The following is a 17,046-nucleotide window of genomic DNA, read 5'->3' as shown; positions in this document are numbered from 1 at the left end:
AGACTTTTTCCATGTCTTTCACGAGGGTCACCAGTGTTTGAGATCTTACCTGCTCATGCTGAGGTGAGGAGCCATGTTTCTGTCCCTCAACGGAGATGTGGGAATCTGAATGGATGCAGAAGTTTTGTCCTTTGGCCCAGAGATGTGTCGTCCCCCTCCAGTCTGTCTTCAGCGGTGCCCACGGGCCTCTCTGACTGAAGACGACCTGTGCAGGAGATGGCAAACCTTTGGGACACATTAAGGTTTTTTTTGCAAGGGTGACCTGGCTTGGTTCCTGGCATCTGATTGGCTGGGATAGAATCGAGGGGTGGTGGCAAGGCTTTTTTTTACGACTGATGTTTAAAGGAGATTTTGAGCCTCTGGCATTACAAGCACCTTTTTTTATATTTCTGCACAGGAGCTAATAACACATGTTGAGCGGCAGCAGTTCTGCTAATGGGAAGCCCTACTGCAGGGAGAGCCTGTTATAAACACAGTTAGATTGTGTATCTAACACAGGTTAAAAATATACATTCAGCATCCCACCTGACAACCATTATTAACGAATCATGAATCATTCATTAAACTGTATGAATAAATCTGGGCTGATTGCACAAAGGTTGCATATGCAGGTAGAAAAGTTGCTGCAAAATCTGGAAAGGTACCATACTTCAACAACGCTACAAAAGCCAAGTTTTCTTCAGGTAAAATGGCACTGTGAATCCTACTGTAGTGTTCCTTCATTTCATTTTGTCACATTTTCTTCTTTGATTATTATAGTGGGAAATTAAATCTGAAGATAGAATTTGTAAAATTGTAAAAAATAAAAATAAACAAAAAAAAATAAAAATAAAAATAAAATAAAGAGAGGAAATAACAGTTAAGAAATAGTACAAATAAAACAAACAAAAATATATAAAATAGTAGCTAAAAGCCCATAAAACTGCAATTATTTAGATTTTTACAGTCAATTAAGTAAATGTGAGCATTGTTTGTCCATGCAAAACTCAATGCTATAATGTTTTGCCTAGGTACTAGGTACACTGTAAAAAAAAAAAAAAACTAACTGGTAAAATTTACATCAGCTATGGTAGCCGGAATTTTACAGTAAAAAATATGGTAGCAACTTTTCGAGTTTTATAGTTAATTTACATTATTTCATTAACTAATACAATGTTAATATACCTTTGTAATACACTGATAACCACCAATAGCAGATGTAAACATCCATTTAACAACATTAGATGTAACATGCAACCCTAATGTATAAAACTGCTAAGAAAAAAAAAAACTAAGAAGAAACATAGTTATTTTAACATTAACAACAAAAAAAAAAAAAAAAAAAAAATTTGAAATGTAATGCAGGGAATTCTGGGAATGTCCATTTACGATTATTCACTGTAAACTATACTACCGTAAAATTACAAGTAATATTCAATACAGTTTTTCACCGAATATAGTAGGTTAATTTTCCAATAACCATTTAACAGGTTTTAACATAAGCATTTTTGCAGTCATTTAAAGTTAATTTCACAGCCATTTTTACAGTGTAGGGAAGCAAAAGGGTGGAAAATTATTCTTATATTTCAAGAAACATTCCAAAATGTCCAGAATACTTTTTTTTTTTAAAGAATTTTCCTGGAATTTTTCCACCTCTTTGCAAACCTTCTGATATTCTAGGATTTAGATCCAAGTCTTTGGGTTCTCAATCCTTTTTATTACAACTTTTTAAATCCAATTGCAAGACTAATTGCAGAATATGATGTATAATACATAAACTTAACTTGGAAACCACCATTAATTAACCAAAATACCTAATTAAAGAATACAAGCAGAACTTGCTGTTGAAATTCCGTGGCGTTTTCTGCAGAATTCAGTGGGCGCAGGTTTCTGGTCAGAACCACTGATGACTAATGCTGAAGGATGTCGAGATAAATCTGTCAAATGGGACATATTGCATAACAAACCTCAATGTACATCCAAAATATGTGTGTTTAAACAATAAAAGCAGCAAAAAAATTGGACTCAAAAAGGCAAGGGATTAGAAAAGCATCAGCAGTCTTGTGAGGGATGTTGAAGTACATCTAACAGATGGGACATACTGCATAATAAAACCAATACAGCGTTTGTATGTTTATATTAGATTCCTCAGACATGTTTGTGCTTTAGTATCTTTATTGGATTATAAAGAAAACAACTTTTTGATGATAGGGGAGACAGCAGAGACTTTAGGAATGCTCTCAAAAGAAATGGAGATTGTAAAGCGTCTGTAAAATGACTGTGAAGTCGATCTGCGTCGGCTTGCATGAGCTCCCTCACTATTAAGGTCTTGCCTTGTAGCTTTGCCCTCATCAGAGAAGGATTCTGGGAAAGGAAATATACTAATGAGATCAAAACGGGTCTATGAAAGTGACTTGCTCGCAGGCATGTCAGCCACAATGACTTCTGTTACATCAAATGTGATGTGATTTATACCTTATGAGAGCACTAAGGCTTTCGCCGCAGGGCCCAGTCAAAATCTGCATTTCATCTTACAGGATATATAATTCAACACCACCTTCATTCACACCTTATCTGTTATAAAGGCATAAAAGAAAGCGAGAAACATGTGAAAAAGCAAAAAGCTTAAAGGAAAGAAACGTGAAGCACGCATCATGTCCTCATAAAACACATGTTCAGGCTGTCATGGAACATCTGGATAGCTGGTCGTTAATTAAAGATTTTAGACACCAGGCAAAAAACTTGAAATATGTGTGAGCACTGCAAATTTATAGTGTCAGACTTTCTCTGGCTTCTTGTGTGCTGATAGTAAGCCATAGAAGAAGCAGTGCTGCTAATATACGTGTGGAGACCGAGAGGATATGTGGTCAGAGTGACAGCGCCTGAGGAAAGGATCGAAATAGAATACTGACATGCTGCTTAATGCATACTAAATATGTATATTAAAATGTAAAAGGTATGCATTATGCAGTTACTATGTCTAAACTACTGTTCAGTGTGGGGTTGAATAAAAAAAGAAAGAAACAAACAAACAAACAAACACTTTCAATCAGCAAACATACATTAAATTGATTTTAAAAAAAAGTTATGTCAAGTATAATGTTTCAAAATAGTTTTTATTTTAAATAAATGCTGTTATTTTGAACTTTCTATTCACCAAAGATTCCTGAAAATAAATTAAATGTATCATGATTTCCACAAAAAAATATGAAGCAACTTCAAATATGAAGTTTTCAGGATTGATAATAATAATAATAATAATAATACTAATAACAATGTTTCTTGAGCATCAAATCAGCATAACAAAGTCAAAACAAGTCTTAAAATAATATTAATTGTTGCATTCCCAAACTGACATTGCTGTCACATGGCCTACATCATGTGATGTTTAAAAAAGTAAAAAAAAAAAAAGTAAAAAAAAAAAAAAAAAAAAAAATATATATATATATATATATATATATATATATACAATTTATTAATTATTATTAAAATACTTCTTCCTATCCTAATAGGAAGAAGACTTATTTGAAGGTTGATTTCCTTCAAAAGTGTCAACCCCATGACTCAGAGTACACAGAGAGGGCAAGGTGACCGCCGTGTTTAATGGGCAACACAGACCCACATGCTTTTAGTGCATAGCACACACTGTGTTTATACAACCAGCAGTGTGAATGCAATAAATGCTGGGTAACTTAAATATGTTATCTGAATATGAATAATAGTGGCTTAATTCCTAACCATTAAGGGCGGATGTTTAAATTAAATATTAGTTTACGTCAGACTATATTTCAACAGATCCACATTAATTACTACTCTAAAACTATATTCATTCTAAATAAACACATTAAAAATACAAAATTCATTAATTCAAAATTCAAAACATATTAGTAGTAGTATATTAGTAGTAACAATGTTACTACTACTTTCACTACTGCTGCTACTAATAATAATCATCTGACAATTACTAGCACTGTAATTTGTGAAACATTTTAAAATTAGTCTGGGTAGGCTGAAATATTATTTTGCCATTTAAGCAAAAAATCATTCATTAAATGGCTTTTAAAAGATACCAACCAAAGCTAATATAATAGGTAGAGGTGAACACAAAATGAAAAAATATATATATTAAATAAATTATTTTGGCTATTATTTTACATTTATGTGTGTATTGCTGGTAGATTAACTGAAAGATATTGTTAAAAGGAAAAAAGTTTAAGTGAATGGCTATGTTTACTGTTCACCAAAATATTAGTCCTAAACTTAAACTGTAAGTGCAGAGACACACTCAGGGTGTTAATCGTGAGTAAAGCTAAATTACCTCACATCTATTGACACTGACATAAGCCTGCATGCATAGTGCGTCTGACAACACAGAGCACACATCATCCGTTATTATCATGCATCCAGCCTCAGACAGAGAGGAGAGAGAGAGAGAGAGAGAGAGAGAGGGAGAGAGGGAGAGAGAGTGGGAGGGGGCATGCAAGTGGCGCAGCAGCACTTAGGCAGATTGGACATCATCTCTGGAGGTGGGAGAACGCAAGCGCACTACCGCAGCACTCAGGAGCTGAATGATCACCATGGCAACAACAGCATCAGTACCAGCACCAGCAGCAGCATCAGCTGTGAGCCGCTCATGCCTGTGTCAACACTGAGACCTGCTCCTGCTATCAACGCACATTCCCTCCCTCTCAACTTAATGACATAGGATCAGAGCGGGTGCGCGGATCACGCCTCCAGGTCGCGCAGCAGCATCGTCGCACAAGCAGGTAAGCTGACGGACGTTTACGCTCTTTCTCTGGTATTGTTCATCTGTGTTTGGCTCATGTCGACCGCAGACTTGCTTTTGACTGCTGTTTCCTAATGACTGTCTTGTCTGGCCTGGTCTGGTCTTTAAGCCGCTCTTAGGTGGACCAGCAGGGAAATATTCCGTTATCCAGCATTAATCCCAACATATTGGATGCATATTCTGCCAATGCAACGCACCAGCCATCTGGCTCCAGAAGAAACACACAGCACATTTGAAGCGTGTGACACTAATGTTGACTTGAGCAGTACGTCATGTGCCGGACACCACAACTGGGAATGATTTGATTAAGGGTGCATTGCTACTAGTTCTACTAGAAGGCTAATATGTCATTTGATGGGTCAGAAAGAGTTCATTTAAAACCTGAAGGAACCGTTAAGATATATGAGTCATGACAAGGATTTGCATGACGCATTTTCAAGTAACAGTGAGGGAAAAACATCTAGGCTTTTGGATTTTCCTTCATGTATTTGGTACAAAACTGAGTGTAAACATACCTTCTTCCGCTCAGAGAGGTTTCAAGTACTGAGGTGTTTCTAGCAGGGCTGAACTGACAAAAACAGCCAGCTGAATAATCAAGAAACTCCATCATACAGGAGCTCACTAAAACCACTGGAGATACTCTGCATTAGGGAAATCCAGATGTTCACCTTGAATAGAATAATTTCACAAGATAAATAGATCTAAACTCTTCTAAATGCATATCTGGCTTGTATTCGTGAAGGTCAGTAAATCTGACATTGACAGCACTGTCTTGACGAGCAGGACTGCGGATCTATTTTTCCAAATTACTCGTCTTGTGTAGAGGAGACTTAAAAATTCAGCTCATGGCATTTGACTCAGACTGACATTTACAGGTGATGTAAAATCTGGAATAATCTAGACTGTTAATGAGTGCTGTGAATAATGCAGTTGGACCGTATAAATGGTGACATTCAAACGCAAACTTGTAAGTCCCACAAGGGCCCGAGCACTTTAATGGATGTGGCCCAGGCTTGCCAGAGGACACAAGATACCCCAGACACCAGCGTGCTCTAACTGATGTGGTTAAACAGCAGATTTTCCAGCAGACTTCCGATCGGCCAGTCTGTCCACACTGCTTCAGGCAAAACGTACAGGATGATCTTGTGGGAATGCTAGGAGAAAGAATAACAGCAAGTTTAGGTGTTGTATATATTCTAGAAAAATCAGTACAAAGTTCTGGAATTCTCAGAGGATAGAATTTCTATGAATTTTTCAATGAGGTTTATTGAACGCCTCCTTAGAAAGAAAAAAAATACAATAATGTTAAAATTCATTCATTAATAAAGTTCATTTCTTCATATAATGGTTGTATCACAGTTTCAGAAAAATATTTATATATTTAGCAGCACACTTGATAATAAAGAATAATTGATAATAAAGGAATGTTTCTTGAGCAGCAAATCAGCATATTAGAATGAATTCTGAAGGATCATGTGACACTGAAGACTGGAGTGATGAAATTGGAAATTTAGCTTTGCATCATGAGAATAAATTAATTTTAAAATCTATTCAAACAGAAGACAGTTGTTTTAAATTTGAATAATATTTCACAATATTACCCCTTTTTTACTTTACTTCTGATCAATTAAATGCAGCCTTGGTGAACATAAGAGACTTGCAAAAATATTTTAAAATATTATCCTCTGAGCAGTCAGCATCAACACATGAAAATAGTTTATTGCTGGTTTATGATATCTATTACTTATATGATATCTATAACATGTTAATAGATCGAACCTAAAATCTTACCTTCCATGTAAATCAGACTTTTTATAGTAACAGATGAAGACTGAGTAGTCCCACCAACAGAGACTTTTTAATATAAATAGCTGTACATTAAATATCAAATGCATTAATTTTGGTTTTGATTATGTTAACATTTTCCTTTCATTGTGTTAAAGCAACTTTACTTTTAGTAAACATCATAACTGGTTCGGACACAGTGTACCACAAAAATATCAGGTCACAAACAACTGACATTTTGTTGATTGGTTGGCTTCTGTTTCTGCATTGTGTCCGATAACCCCACCAATGTAAAATTTAATTGGTCAGTCCTTCTCAAAACTGCATATTAATAGTCTTAATGTTCTGATTTGCATAAAACAGTATTTTCAGCCTAACTGGGCATAAAAATGCACACATGAACTTCATTGTACTTTAGTATGATTTCATCTCCCTGTCTGTGACTATTCAGGACAATTTCAAACGATAGCTTTTGAATCAGCTGTGAATACTGTAATGTGAACAGCTCTGTGTGAACCATCAGAAGCAGTGTGTGTCGTGTCAGGCTTTCTCAGGTCTCTTTGTGTGGATTTGTAACAGTTTGTGCAGGCGGTCTCATGCGGTCCTGTGACTCTCTCTCTCTTGTGATTTCTCTAATCTCTTTTCACTATCACATTGTTCCTGCAGGGTCAAGCGCATGCCGTATAAATCTTTAACCAGCACCAGTGTAATACCGCAGGACTTCATTATACAGAGCTGAATATCACTGCTGCAAGACACATGCAGACTAGATCTATCTATCTATCTATCTATCTATCTATCTATCTATCTATCTATCTATCTATCTATCTATCTATCTATCTATCTATCTATCTATCTATCTATCTATCTATCTATCTATCTATCTATCTATCTTCAATTATCCATCTCTTTATACCCTGGCACAGTAAGAATCATAATGCATTTTTGGCTTTAGACATTCAATTGAGACACTTATGTGCCTTGTGATCTAACCACAAACTAAACCACTGTCATCTCACCCAACCTCACCCTGTCTTCTGTCTGTATGTAGCAAAGCAGACGCTTGTGACCTTTAAAATCGTCACAGCCAGCTTACTTAAGAAAACAAGTATGTTACTATTTCATACTATTATCTAATTTACTATTTTGGAGCGAAAGTAGCATGTAATTATAGTATGCATTTGAATACTATGCATAGAATGTGGATTTTCTGGATCCATGGAATATCTGATCTTGCCAAAATGTGAATATAGAGCACAATGCATTAGATACTGTACCCCACAATGCATTGTGCCCAAGTGAAATTTCATTTTCAGTGTAATGAAGAACCAAATGTGATTATCCACAATCCTTTGATTATTTAGGTAATCAGACCAATACACAAATTTGAATTAAAACATCTAATCGTATTTTGAAAAGAACGTCACATGGTTCTCTGAAATGAAATTATTCTGATCAGTTTTTCCTAATAATGACTGCTGCAAATAGTAAAACTGTATAATGATGATTATTACAACATGAGTATTGGGTATATGAGGTCGAGGCTTCTTTCGAAATATCTTCCGGATCACACAATCTCTTGTTTTATTTAAGCACAAAAAAACGCCATCTTGCACCTTAGTTAAAGACTATATTAAAACAGAAACCTGTATACTTTAATGGATTATACTCAAATCAATATTCATGTCCAAGTGTTTATTTAAGTGGTAAAAAGTTGTGTAATAAGTGGTATGATTGCACATTATCCCTTAAATGCCCATTCTGTTTGAACTTATTTGTCCATACAGGTTCAAATCGGCTTGCTAGGAACTAGGAATTATCCCTTGTTTGCTGAATTATTTATGCAGCATAAAGAGGTCATGTAACAACAACATACTACACTTTTTGTAAATACTGTTTTGGAAAATAGTAGTTAGTGTGAGTGTACTCACGACAGACAGAGGTTTACCTGAGTTTGACTTTTGAGATGTGTGTGTGTATGTAGTTCAAGGCAGGTGAAATTGATTAGTTCTGTAAAACAGAAAATACAAAGTCATTTCAGTATAAATATATACTAATATACAGTAACAATATTTCACAATATTAATGTTTTTTTTTTATTATTATTAAACAAATGCAGCCGGGATGAGTAAAAATCTTACTGATCCCAAGCTTTTGAGTGGCATCCATATAGATAAAAAGACTGTCTGTTCTCTAACACATTTGTTGTGAAGCCAAAGGCAATTAATATATATATATATATATATATATATATATATATATATATATAAAAACTTTCTAAACTACACAACTTGATATTCTGAGGTTGATGATGAACATCTCCCTAAGGTTAAGAACTTCCTTTCACTGACTATTTGTATCAGTGGCTTCATTTGATTAACCCTCTGGGCTTCTTCGTAAATGGGTCACACTTAGCTTCCTCCCGCCCGAAAACGGGCGAAGCCTTAAAATTGTACTTTACTTTTTCCCAGGATAACCAATCAAATATATTTTTGTTCTATAATGTTTTCTGATTATTATTTAGAATTTTTAGATTTTTTTATGATACTTTGCATTAATTATATAATTTTTATGAGCTATTTTTTCCATTAGAATTAATATATAATTTTTTTTTTTATATTTATTTTTAAAAAAAAATTCAATAAATGCAGCATTTCACATCAAAATAGAGTGCCAGCCTAAAAAAAAATGTTCCAGGAGAAGAACTTCATCTAGTGGCTTTAAAAAATAGCCACTTTTGTGTAATGTCCTGTACCAGCCTGTAGGCTGTCTATAGCTTCCTATATATCCTATGTAGAAAGGCTATTTGATTCCTTTTGTTGTTTTAGACATGATTTCTCTATCTTATTCGTTTTTTTTATTTAGATATACATTTAGATATTCTAAAAGATGATTACTTTATTTTCTTAACAAAAATGTTTAGATAAGTATCAGGTTTTGCATTATGATTACAATCAAACTATAGCATTTGGTTAGAAAGGGAACACAATGTGTGTGTGTGTGTATGTGTGAGTGAATGTGTGTGTGTGTGTGTTGCATTTGAGCGAGAGTCTCTTTTTGTATTTTTTATTTTTTGTATTTTTTATTTATTTATTTTTGCATATTCTCAAAATTTGCTGTTGCAGTCTTACCAGTCTCTCTCTTTCTCTCTCTCTCTCTCTCTCTCTCTCTCTCTCTCTCTGTGTGTGTGTGTGTGTGTGTGTGTGTGTGCATTTGAGCAAGTTTTTTTTTTCATTTATTGATTTTATGTGGTATATTCTACAAATTTTGCTGTTGCAGTCGCCAGTTTATCTGTGTATGTGTGTTTGTGTTTGAGTGCGTGGGTGTGTGTGTGTGTGTGTGGGGGGGGGGGGGGTCTTATTTGCACTCTTGATGTTCTAGAGTGTCACCCCTTCATTGCTGTACACTTTTTTTCAGCACAGTCGCTGATCTGTAGCTTGTACCACCAAAAGTTTCTCTGAGTTTTCCTATTTTTTCGTATTTCCCATTCATTTCCTATGTCGCCCGTTTTCGGGCGGGAAGTGTGACTTTTTTTTTTACGACCCTTTAACATATCAGAATCATCTCCTTGATTTTTTTGTGTGTTCATATAGGTAATACAACAAAAGTCACCAAGTTTCATACCCATCCGATGAAGCAAAAAAATTAAACATTTCAAAACGTTCAAGTTTTCGCCCGTTTTCGGGCGAAGAAGCCCAGAGAGTGGCCCAATTTTGTACTCTGTTCGTGTAAAGTGCCATTAACATTTGCCATGTTCAATTACAAGCACAAGGCTCAAATAGATATATGCGCGCGCACACACACACACATACTCACACACAGACGGACACAACCTGACAGACCCATAAGGCTCTTCACTCTAGCCAGAATGAAATCATAGATCACCCACAGCAAGCCCACAGCCTGCAGAATTGATTAAGCAAGCAAGTCGAGCAAGTGACTTCAGTCTGCAGTAGATTTATGACTGCTCACACACACACTGTTGTGCAAAAGTATTGAATAAAGCTGGAAGTGAACTCTGGGAAATGCAGGTTACAATTCTATCATTTTTGCAGATCTCTGAGAATATTAAAGGTGTCTCGTAATTCAGTCCGGCTGTAATACATTCAACTGAGCGCTTCACTGTCCAAACACACAGAGAGATTCATTTCCCAGACTTCCTTTGGAAACAAGATTTTTGATAGCGGTTTAATGTTCAGTAACATCTGCTGCGTGCGATTATTGCCTGTAAAGGAAGTAGTGAACTCAGTTAAACCAATATTGTTTCATCATGTCATACCACTCCACTATTTAAATCGAATTACAATATGAACCCTGTAGCATGAATCAATCAAGCAGATTAGTCAGGTTCCTTGCTCCGTTCACAAACTTTATATTATATATATATATATATATATATATATATATATATATATATATATATATATATATATATATATATATATATTGGTTAAATCTAATGATTAAATTACTAAAATTATAGATATAAATATGTTATAATCTATTTTATTTCTATTAAAATTCACCTAATAAACTCCATATTATTCTGCATTTACTTATTAAGCAGATGTATTCTTCCAAAGCAATTTTGTATTAATCTATTATCTTCTTTCTACAGCGCATGAGTACTGTACTTTCAAATTAAGCACCAGTACCCATAATGCCATCTGTTTCTGCTCCAGCAGCTGCAGAGGTCAGTGCTCTCCGGCCCGTCTCGAATGGGCTCTCAGGATATTGAATTGGGCAGTGAAGCCAACACGATTGAACATTAACGTTAACGCAAGGGAAACGTTTCAAAGGAACCATATTTTTCATTTCTCAGCATCAGCTGCCAGAGGAAGGTGACTGCAGCTCCAGAGCTGTTAACCTTTACCTGGCACACAGAGACTGAGGACTAAACCGCACAATAGCCATCTAATGCTACATCACACTCGCTCAGATCCCGCCTCCTTTATTGTTTTCTTTTTCCCACTCCCTCTGTCAATGTCTGCAGGCATGGCATTAGTAACTATATTTCATCACTGCTAACAGAAACATTGCGCTCCCCATCATGTCTGACAGTGAAGCTCCTGTAGTTTTCCTTACTATGGCTTATGCGGTTTTGAGACATTTTAATCATCTGTTTATTGATAGGAAGCTGTCACTGCACCCACTGCTTCAGAAAACAGATGAGAGGATGCAAAACAGGGACACGTGTTATGATTGAGCTGTAGTTCCTCTGTGAATATTGTTAATAATGCTTTGAGGTTTTCATTTGATGTGTTTTCTACATTACTAAAGTACAAAAGAACAACAAGTAATCAGTGTTTGTCTAAACATTCAGATGTCATCTGCTTCAGCCAATGGCATGAATTTGGGGCGGAGCTATTGTTTTTTCAACCAATGGCAAACCGCCGGAGTGGTCATTATTTTTACACTTAAGCTTTATAAAGTAAGTAAAACCGATATATAATGATAAACATTTCAAAAGGTTTAGGCTACAATTAAATCACACAACCCCTCTACATGAAATGTTTAATACAGTGAATCCAGTATTATAAAATAATCCTGTTTGTACAGAATCCAGATTAAATGTCATAGTAAACCAATCAAATGCATTACAATAAAGTAATACTTTATTTGAAGCCTTTTTATATAAAGCATTCTAAAATAATTTTAATGCATTAATTATATTTTGGGTCCCAATTTATATTGTGTCCCTAATACCTGTGTACTTACAAAGTAACTAGATGTGGACATACAGTATGTAACCACAGTGTAAGTACACACTGATACATAGTATCTAAAAGACCTGTACAGTATGTATCAATATGTACTTACACTTTGGTTACATACGTCCACACCTAGTTACTATGTAAGTACACAGGTATTAGGGACACAATATGAAGTGGGACTATAACCACAGTTATAGTACATATGTATTATAAGTACTTTACATATTCATATTGTAATCCTGCACTCTCTAATTCTAATTCTATTCTTAAAAAAAAAAAAAAATTTTTAAACTTGTCCCTTTTAGACTTGCACTCTTCATTTACTAACTGTTTGTTTTCTTAAAAATAAATAAATAAATAAATATAAATAACATCAGCTTCTCTAATCTTGTTGTATTCTGTTTTCTTTTTATTTATTATCCAATTAACAAAGCAAAAAAAGTCGGTTACACTTTATCTTAAGGTCCAATTCTCACTATTAAATAACCATTAACTATGACTTTTGTCTCAATTAACTCCTAATTTTCTGCTTATTAATAGTTTATAAGGTAGTTGTTAAGTTTAGGGTATTGGGTAGGAGTATGGATGTCATGCATTATATGTACTTTATAAGCACTAATGAACAGCCAATATGTTAATAATAGGCATGTTAATAAGCAACTAGTTATTAGTGAGAATTGGACCCTATACCAAAGTGTTACCCAACATTTAAACCCTTGCTACATTTACTGTTTTAAAGGGTTAGTTCACCCAAAAATTTAAATTAGGCTGCATTTTACTCACCCCCGAGGCATCCTAGGTCTATATGATTTTCTTCTTTCAGACGAATCCAGTCGGAGTTATATAAAAAATTTACTTTAATCTTTCAAGCTGTTTCATTGCAGTCAGCAGATGTTGCATTGCTTCAGTCCAAAAGAAGTGAAATAAAAAGCGCCCTTCCATAGAAAACAAAATGTCTCACACGGCTCCGGAGGGTGAACAAAGGCCTCCTGTAGTGAACTGATGTGTTTTTGTAAGAATAAATGTCCATGTTCAAAACGTAATAATCACTTTAATCTAGCTTGCTCCAACAGCTGTACACAGAAGCTATTCCGGGAGCATGGCGTATGAGGTCAGCGTTGCGCATGCACCAGTAAGTCTCGTGAAAACCAACGTTTGTTTACAAAATCAAAGTAAGCAAAGTTGCCTTATTTTAGCAAAGTAAAACCAGTCTCCTCTTTGCTTATATTGAAATTCTCTGACATTCTTCATTACAAATCCTCGTTTTGTACTTCTAATTAGTGACCGTTGTTTTGTCTTGATCCCTCTGCTGTATTTCCGCATGTGTCACTTATGAGCAGCGCATGCGCAACGCTGACCTCATACGTCACCCGCCCGGAACTGCTTCTGTGTACAACTGTGAGCACAAGCTAGATTCGCTACAGGAGGCCTTTGTCCACCCCCTGGAGCTGTGTGAGACACTTTTTTTTTTTATGAAAGGGCGCTTTTTATTGAATGTCTTTTGGACTGAAACAAAGCAACACCCGCTGACTGCAATGATAGAGCTTGAAAGATCAAGGATAACTTTTTATATAACTGGATAATCCGACTGGATTTGTCTGAAAGTAGAAAGTCATATACACCTAAGAATGTCTAGGGGATGAGTAAAATGTGAACTAACCATTTAAGCTAACTGATATTTGTTATAGCACTTGCATATCATTGTTCTTTTGTTGATTGCTTCCATTGACCTCATTTGTAATTCGCTTTATAAGAAAAAAATATATATATATTATATACATATTCAGACCTAATTTAACAGACAGTTTTCATTTTATTTGACCTCATTTGTGAGTTAATTGTTTTCAATATGTATAAAAGTATCTGCTTAATGACTAAATGTAAATGTATTATCATTGGTCCACCTTTAGAAAAATTTATTGAAATACATGACAGGTTTTTATTTTGTTCTTTTGATGTAACAAGGGATCTGTAAATATTATAATGCATTTAAATCAGGTTACAATGATTAATTCAAAGATACATTATGAATAAATATATGATGTATGTTACATAAGGCTTCAAGTAAGGTATTACAAAATATTGCAGTTGATAATGTTTCATTCATCTTACTTGAAATGAAAGGTGAAGCGTGGGATACAGCATTCTGACACCATAGCATAAGAATCAGGAGGAGTTTGTGGGAAGCTGTTTATAAACACAGACGTGTTGACGTGCCAGTCTGTGACACAGGTACTAATTTTGTTCAGGCACTAAATTTAATTATTTTTGTCTCATTTTAATTGGTTAGGCAAGACAAATCTAAGCAACACTGAGAACCTGAATTTGAGGATATGTCTCAGAGACACTGATTTGAATTACAACAACTTTGAGTTCACCTAAACTATAAGACACACGTGAATAATAAGGGTTGGTGCATGTCTGCTGGCTGCTGCAACTGGTTTTCTTGCTCACTTGATTTAGATCCAGGAAGTTCTGCTTCTTTGCCCCCTGCTGATGGGATGTCCTTAAAACTGCAGACTCACTGGCGATATGGCAGTTCAGTTTCTAGACACATACTGCATATTTTATAGAAAAATGCCTTGATGCATCTCCATTGAACCGCCGGAAAAGAAAATGATAGTTAAGTCAACCCAAGATAGATAAGTCAACCCAAAATGAACTTATGCTTACTAATTAAATATAAGTGCTAGAATTGTTCCACTAAATACATACATGATTACTGATAGGACAGCTAACTGTACAAGTCTATAAATTTTTTTGTCTGTTGTTTTTAATAAATATTTATTAGTAAGCTCTAATCAAGATAATTGTTAGCTTTAAGACATTGAAACATTGTCACATAATTGAAAATTTAGATGGCAGTTCAGTTCTTGTAACATGGCAATTACTTCCAATATCAGGCAAATCAGACAGATACAGAAAATAAAAAAATAAAAATAATTATTATAAAAACCCTTAGGAGTTTTTGCACTGCAGCATTATTTTCAGGATAATTAAGCACATTTTACACCTCATTTCTCATTACAATAATGACCCCTATATATCCTTTCTCGGCATTTATAATGCTGATTCTCATTATTGTAATACAATCTTTTCTTTATTACAGAAGAAAAATTATTTTCCCTTTTTTCAATTAAGCTGAATTAATTTTGAATGAATAAAATGTAGTATAACACACACACACACACACACACATTACGTAACAGTAATGAGAAGACAACTTTGTATTTCACAGTAATGAGAATTTTGGGGGAAATGTGCTTTATTGCCTTATAAAATATCAAATTATATATATATATATATATATATATATATATATATATATATATATATATATATATATATATATATATACAGTATTTTATTTATTTATATAGTACAATTATTGTGTATTATATGTAATGTTTATATATTAAATATATTAATATAGCATAAATTATATTAATATAAATATATACATGTAAATAAATGCAAATATTCTCTCTCTCTCTCTCTCTCTCTCTCTCTCTCTCTCTCTCTCTCTCTCTCTATACATATATATTGCATGTGTGGGTATTTATATATACATAATACATATACACAGTACACCCATAAAATAATAACTTTTATTTTGGATTAATATTTAATATACTTTTATTTCACGATTAATCGTTTGATAAACTTATATATAATATATATATATATATATATATATATATATATATATATATATATATATATATATATATATATATATATTCTTTTGATATTCTAAATATTTTGTTATTTGTGACCTGAGCACCTCTTCATAAGATTAATTTTATAGTTTCATTTTATATTACATTTATATATTACATATTTACTCTAAAATTTTGGAACTTATTGACATTCACATACTGCACATCACAACCTGTTGTGTGGGAAGAAGCCATTAGATATGATTACTGCCTCACACTCACACTCACGTCTCTCAGAGTATGATTTGGGATCATGTCCAGAAATGCCACTGCTGTCATTCGTCTTGGAGCCACGTGTCGTACACTGGTTTGCTGCAGAGCGGCACATCGGGTTCTCAGAACAAATATTGTCTGTGATGAGTCAGAGCCTGAGTAATTAGAGATGGCGTCTTCCTGAGTTACGCGTGTGCATCCGCCCCTCTAGCTGCTTTTTGAGTCAATGGATTGTGTTCATTGAGGTTACCATGGTAAACACACTCTCTCACAAGGGCGACTGGCTCAGCTGACTAGGGTACAGCAACACGGAGAGTCCTGATGAGAAGTGCATTCTGGATTAGATAACAAGACAATGGAAGTCTTGATGTGTTCAGCTTCAAATGAACTTTTCTCTGTCTCTCTAGGTGATGGAATAGATGATGTCGGACGTACAGGGCACTGTGGAGTTCTCACTGGAGCTGCACAAGTTTCACAATGTGGATCTCTTCCAGAGAGGGTAAGTTCTGTATGTTTTTCTGTATGTCTAATGCAGGCAGTTCTCTAAACAACCTGTTCAGCAAGAGCACATGGTGACAGCATCACCTATAAACACTAAGACCTGCTTTGAATCAGTTTAATTGTCACATTCCAGGCATTTTTCCATGTTCTTTTTGGATGCAGTGAACAGACGGCATTGTGTGGCATTCATTTTGTGCTATGTGGTATAAAGACCGGAGCTGGAAATCAAAACTGAGTTTTGGTTCATGTCTTATTATGCTAACAATGAGTTTAAAAGTTGAGTCCAAAAGCTGACAAAATGAACATTTAGCAGATATATGCATTGCCTCTAATAAAATAAATAAATAAA

General features: G+C 34.6%; 2 protein-coding genes across 5 annotated transcripts in view; one reads left to right on the top strand and one right to left on the bottom strand.

Annotated features, from left to right (window-relative positions):
* Positions 1-8,540, bottom strand: part of LOC132145081 (collagen alpha-3(IX) chain-like) — a 37,436-nt gene extending 28,896 nt beyond the window's left edge. For 2 of the 4 annotated variants that reach the window (XM_059555798.1, XM_059555800.1), the window contains exon 1: positions 50-463. In XM_059555798.1, the coding sequence (XP_059411781.1) occupies positions 50-75 (26 nt within the window). In that variant the 5' untranslated portion in view covers positions 76-463. Of the gene's footprint in view, positions 1-49; positions 465-8,498 lie in introns of those variants that run through there. The other 2 variants (XM_059555797.1, XM_059555799.1) reach the window with 2 other exon arrangements.
* Positions 4,423-17,046, top strand: part of LOC132145084 (protein FAM135B-like) — a 33,772-nt gene continuing 21,148 nt past the window's right edge. Inside the window, exons 1-2 of the mRNA XM_059555804.1 lie at positions 4,423-4,745; positions 16,604-16,695. Coding sequence (XP_059411787.1) covers positions 16,616-16,695 — 80 coding nt within the window. The 5' untranslated portion in view covers positions 4,423-4,745; positions 16,604-16,615. The remainder of the gene's footprint in view (positions 4,746-16,603; positions 16,696-17,046) is intronic.

Source organism: Carassius carassius, chromosome 8, assembly GCF_963082965.1.
Source record: "Carassius carassius chromosome 8, fCarCar2.1, whole genome shotgun sequence".
NCBI classification, from domain to species: domain Eukaryota; kingdom Metazoa; phylum Chordata; class Actinopteri; order Cypriniformes; family Cyprinidae; genus Carassius; species Carassius carassius.
The sequence above is the reverse complement of the archived record's forward strand: the minus strand, read 5'-3'. Positions and strand labels throughout refer to the sequence as shown.